This window comes from Trichoderma ghanense (assembly GCF_004382785.1).
Source record: "Trichoderma ghanense strain CCMA-1212 chromosome Unknown scaffold_2, whole genome shotgun sequence".
In the NCBI taxonomy this organism is placed as follows: Eukaryota; Fungi; Ascomycota; class Sordariomycetes; order Hypocreales; family Hypocreaceae; genus Trichoderma; species Trichoderma ghanense.
Window position 1 is genome coordinate 1,704,617 of NW_027395665.1, and position 4,794 is coordinate 1,709,410.

The following is a 4,794-nucleotide window of genomic DNA, read 5'->3' on the forward strand; positions in this document are numbered from 1 at the left end:
TTCCCGGGGCTGGAGGGAAGCGAGCTGTTCCTGTTGCCTCTCTTGCTCGCCCTGTCCGTCCTGCGCATGTGCCGTTGCCGAGTACTGTATAGCCCTAGATGCAGAAATCCGACGTGTCGTAAACAGGCACGAGTGCCTCGTACCAGGTATGTACAGTATGCAGGCGCCCCGTCGTCCTGCGAACCGCAAACCGCGAACCGCGAACCGCTCTCCTGTCTGTCCCCCCCGAAAGACGTAGAGTACAGACAGGTAAGGTACTATTAGTAGTTGGTACAAAGCAGGTACTCCATACCTCACTCACTGTGCCACTGACCGGCCCGTGCCGACCCTTGGCGGCCCTCCATCCAACGGCGAAGTCAAAAGCGGACAAAGTACCTCGATCGAGAGCTGCGAGCCGAACCGAGCCTTGCTCAGGCACATTAGTCAAAAGACAGCTTGCAGTCCACGCATTACACAACATGAGAAGCTTTGCAACGTCGTCGGGGGTAGATATGATGTATATACGACGACGGGTAGTTTCGTGATTCATGTTGGACTTGGGCAGGAAGGAAGCGCTCCCACCGTGTGACGGCGCTGCTGCTGCGGTATGACCGTGCTGCAATATCCGTACAAGGACGGAGTCAAGAGGCAACTCTCAGGGCCCGGGGTACGCATGGCTGGCGCATACAGGGAGTCCATTCTCCCTCCGTCCTCCTCGGAGGTACCAATCAATATGGAGTTCCCGGTACCCAGTAGCAGGACTCATATTCGCACAAGGAGCTGGGGTCTGGCAACAGTAGTCTTGCGAAATCAGACGACGCCGCTTCTCGTCATTGGGCCTGTCTGTCGCCATTGACGCAATGCAGACAGCCGAGACGGCCTCTCGCTTGGTGATTCGACGATCAGACTGCGGCTTGAAGCCACAGCGAACATCTAGCCTCCCTGCCGTGTTCCGTGACGCTGTATGATGCCTGTTTATGCGTTGTGTTGCAGCGATTCCACGAGCGGCAGGAAAAGGGCGGGGTCTCAGAGGTGACCGAATACCTGTATGCGACGTTTCTATAGCAGGAGCAGCCTCAACGGAGATGGGTAGCCTCAACGGGAATATCATGCTGTCTATCAACTTCATCGGGGACAACTCGGAAAGCAGATCCTGCTTGGCCTTATCCTAACTCTTTTCGTGTGCAAAAACAAACGTTCTGTGCCAGTGGCAGCAGCACCCATTGCGAACCAGAAGACTCCAGGTACAAGATAGAAAAAGAGAAGAACAAGGAAGAAAAAGAAAACAAAGAAAGCACCTGGCCAAAGCCAATGACCGGATTAAATCAATCAACAGCCTTTCCCGGTTTATCCAATGCTTGCCAAAGGGGGTCCAGCTCTCGTTTTCATCACCGCCTTCTCTCGCCGCTCTCCTCCTTGGCGAAGCGCATCAAGTCCCGCGCACACACAAGGCTCGCCAGACTCTCTCCACGGCGAGGGTTCCATCCTGTCCCGTATACATGTTTCCCTGCTCGGATTAGCTTCGCATCTGCCGTCTCCTTCTCTGGCCCTGTGATGCTTCGCCATCGTCGTCCTCATCGTTATCTGAACCATCGTCGTTCCTGGGGCCTCGCCCTCTGTCGTTTCCCTTCTTGATTGAGATAATACACCCTTGCTCTTTCAGACGTTTGGCCAGACTGCTGCTGGCCACCATGCCTGGAAACTCTTTGGCGCTGTAAACCTTGAAAGGCTCGCTCTTTGACTCTGCGAGGATGGGGAAGTGCTTGACGAACCCGGCGCGGCTCGGATCTATCATCATCAGGGTGAATTTGAGTCGGAATGAGCCCGGAGTACGGCAAGAAAGGTCGGAGAAGCAAAAGAAGCAGCCCTCCTGTCCGTTTTCATCTTGTCCCACAAAGGGCGTTGAGACAAGAGATCCCATCAACCGCCGCTGATGCTGGTACTCTTCCGGCATGTAGGAAGAGTCACGTTCTCCTGACTCGTCAAAGATGGCGCAGCTCATGACATAGCTCTCGTACCTCAGGTACACTCTGATCTCCTCTTGTGTGAAGTTTGGGTTCCTAACCACAAGCTCCACGATCGGAGGTGGGTCTATGACTCTTCGATCTCTATCACCAAACCCACAAGCCCGTGCCGCATTCGGTTGTTGCCGCATCTTGAGCTCAAAGATGGTGTCATTCAAGTATTGAGTCTTGCTAGAGCCCAGTAGGTTGGGAACTCGGACCGGCGGAGGCCCTGCGGTTTCCGGAGGATGAGTTGGCGGTCGGGCTACGGGCCTTGCCGGCTCAGGCTCAAAGGTCGATTCTGCCATGGGCGTGTCTTGTTCCTGTCTCGCAATATAAGGGGGCTGTATTCCACTTTCGGGATGCTGGTATGGTCGAGGTGGTGGCGTCTGGCGATTCAAGTGGCTCATGTGGTTCATGCTTGGAGGATACTGTGACAATCGAGGATCGTTTGTGTTATCCGGCCTCCCAGCCGGCACCGGTGAGAATATCTGAGGCGGTTGGGCTGGGTCTGCGATATGACGGGGCGGATAGCCCTGGGGAGGGGCGGCACCGGCATACGGAATGTGTGAAGGAGACATTAAAGGGGACGAAATGCCGTGGCCAGTGCCATTGTGAGGGAGATACGGCTGAGGGTGATAATATTGAACGGGATCTTGGGACGATGGCCGAAACGTGTCTGGTCCGCAGGGAGCTCCCGCCAACAGGCCTTGCGGAGGAGGCAATCGCTGCACTCTGTAGCCGGGATTTATGGAATAGCGATCCATGCCGAAGTTGTCTTGCGTGCGAGGCATGTTATCCAGTCTGGCAGAGTTCCTAGGATCCATTTCAGTTCCGAAACCAGAGGGTCCTGTAGAGAAGTCGTGATGCCCTGGAGCCGAAGACATAATAGTCAGTTTTGCTCTAGGACAAGCGAACGGGGTTGGGAAGGGTGCAATGGCAGTAGTATATAGGTAGGTCTAAGTAGATGGTAGTAGTATTAGTATGTATGTATCGAGGTCAATCAGCGCACCCTAGCTTCGAAGCGGACAGGCAAATCAGCCAATGCCGCTCTGGTCAGAGATCTCCCAGACCACCCCCCTTCCAGGGCTCAATCGGGAGGAGTTCCTGAACCAGGTAGAGGGAACCGGAAGCTGCATGCCTGCAACCAAGATCGTTGCTGGCGTGGGTGGAGGGGATGATGTGTGCGCTGATGCGGGGCCGCAAGAGGAGTGTGTGTATACAAAGGGTACTGCATATCAGGGAGCCCAATACAGTGTTGCTTACTTGGAGGTCGACTCAAGGAGATTGAACGCAGGACGGGAGTCGTGCGGCGGACGCGCGGTAGGCGGGCACTGTCCTTTCAAACCCCCCCGGCTTGAGAGCGGCCGGAGCAGAAAGTACAAGTAGGGGAGGAAGGGAGAAAAGAAATAATAGGTGTGAATACTTGCCAATACAAGCTGTCGATGCGTCTGCCTGCCGTCCCCATGTGAGACACAAGACGCACCACCCCCAATGACCAGAACAGAGGCGGCCAGTCGTATGGAGCGCTTCGGCCAGGGTGAGGTCAGTAGGTGACAGATGAGTACCAAACAAGGGGGAATTCGAGGCCTCTGCGGCAGACAAGCAATGTCGAGCGTCGAGAATTGACAATGGCCTCTTGCTTTGCTCAGCTTGGTAAGGCCGTTTGGTAACGTTGGTCCCAAAGGAAGTAAGAGAGCAAACAAGTCCTGGCCGGGCCTGATGAACTGAAAGGGCGAGAGATGGCGTAGTGGGACCCAAGTAGGGGACCTGGCTTGCTAGTTACACCAGGTTTGTTGGTGGCTTTTGCCGGCTCCAGAGGAAGAACAAAGGCACACCAAGACAAGGAGGCCGAGTGGGGGAAGAGGAGTGGAAGAAGAGAGACACGGGAGCGCGAGTGAAAATGTTGGCGTGCCAAGAGCCATGGGTAGGATTGGCAGTAGTAGGTAGCAATAGCAGCAGCAGCTGCTGCAGCAGTAGTTTGTGAAAGGGCTGGCGAAGCCAAAGAGGGTCAGGTTGCAAGACGAGAGACGCTTGATGGCCGGTGTCCGTGCTGGGAGCGGTTCTGCCAGTGCCGTGTCAGTATGGGTACTGAATCACGTATCTACCTACCTGGATAAACCTCTGCCGTTCTTTTGCGTGTGCTACATGCCTGTATGATACCGGTAGGGAACCAACGCATGAGCACTCCACAGGCACGCCGCAGAAACAATAATGAGGCCACTGCGCGGGCGGCCCAGCCAGGGTTGTCAATTGGCGCTGGCCAGGGGTGCGCCCAAGTTGCAACTGACAGATCTTATTTCCCACAGGGCGGAGACGCATCACCCATGTCACAGCATGGTTGATGTGGCGGTGGATGAATCCGAATCGCTGGGGCCGCAGCGGCTTACAGTATTGCGCATTGATTCCGCTAGTAGGCGAGCTCAGATGATCCCTTGTTCCGTCTTGTGCGTGACGTACGAAGCACAACCACACGCACGGTCAAGCATCGCCTTTGAATCTGCCTCTTGTCGTAGGTGGTGCTTTCGAGCAACGGAGATATGGCACCAGACAATCGTTGGTCGCGCAAAGGTTTCTGCTTCTGAGGACGCGGCATCAAGGACGGCGCAACCATTGCGCTCTGCCCAGAACACCAGCCATGGCTGCAACGCTGGGCCGACATTGGCACATCCAAGTTGCAGCTCAAGGCGCGAAGCAAGGGTGGTCGTTGGTGGCTTTGATCCAAGTGTCGGCTGATATTACCTAACGGCCAGGCCAATTTCGAGGGAGACCGGGATTTTGGCAATGCCCTGATGTAGGTGGCTAAGAACCA

General features: G+C 55.4%; 1 protein-coding gene across 1 annotated transcript; it reads right to left on the reverse strand.

Annotated features, from left to right (window-relative positions):
• Window positions 1–1,495: 1,495 nt before the first annotated feature.
• CCMA1212_002932 (Spore development regulator vosA) lies at window positions 1,496–4,794 on the reverse strand (the record flags this gene model as incomplete). Its single annotated transcript, XM_073700299.1, is given in 5 exon segments — window positions 1,496–2,885; window positions 3,249–3,752; window positions 3,769–3,974; window positions 4,161–4,426; window positions 4,443–4,794. Coding segments are annotated over 5 exon segments (2,718 nt in total), but the record flags the coding sequence as incomplete, so codon positions are not given.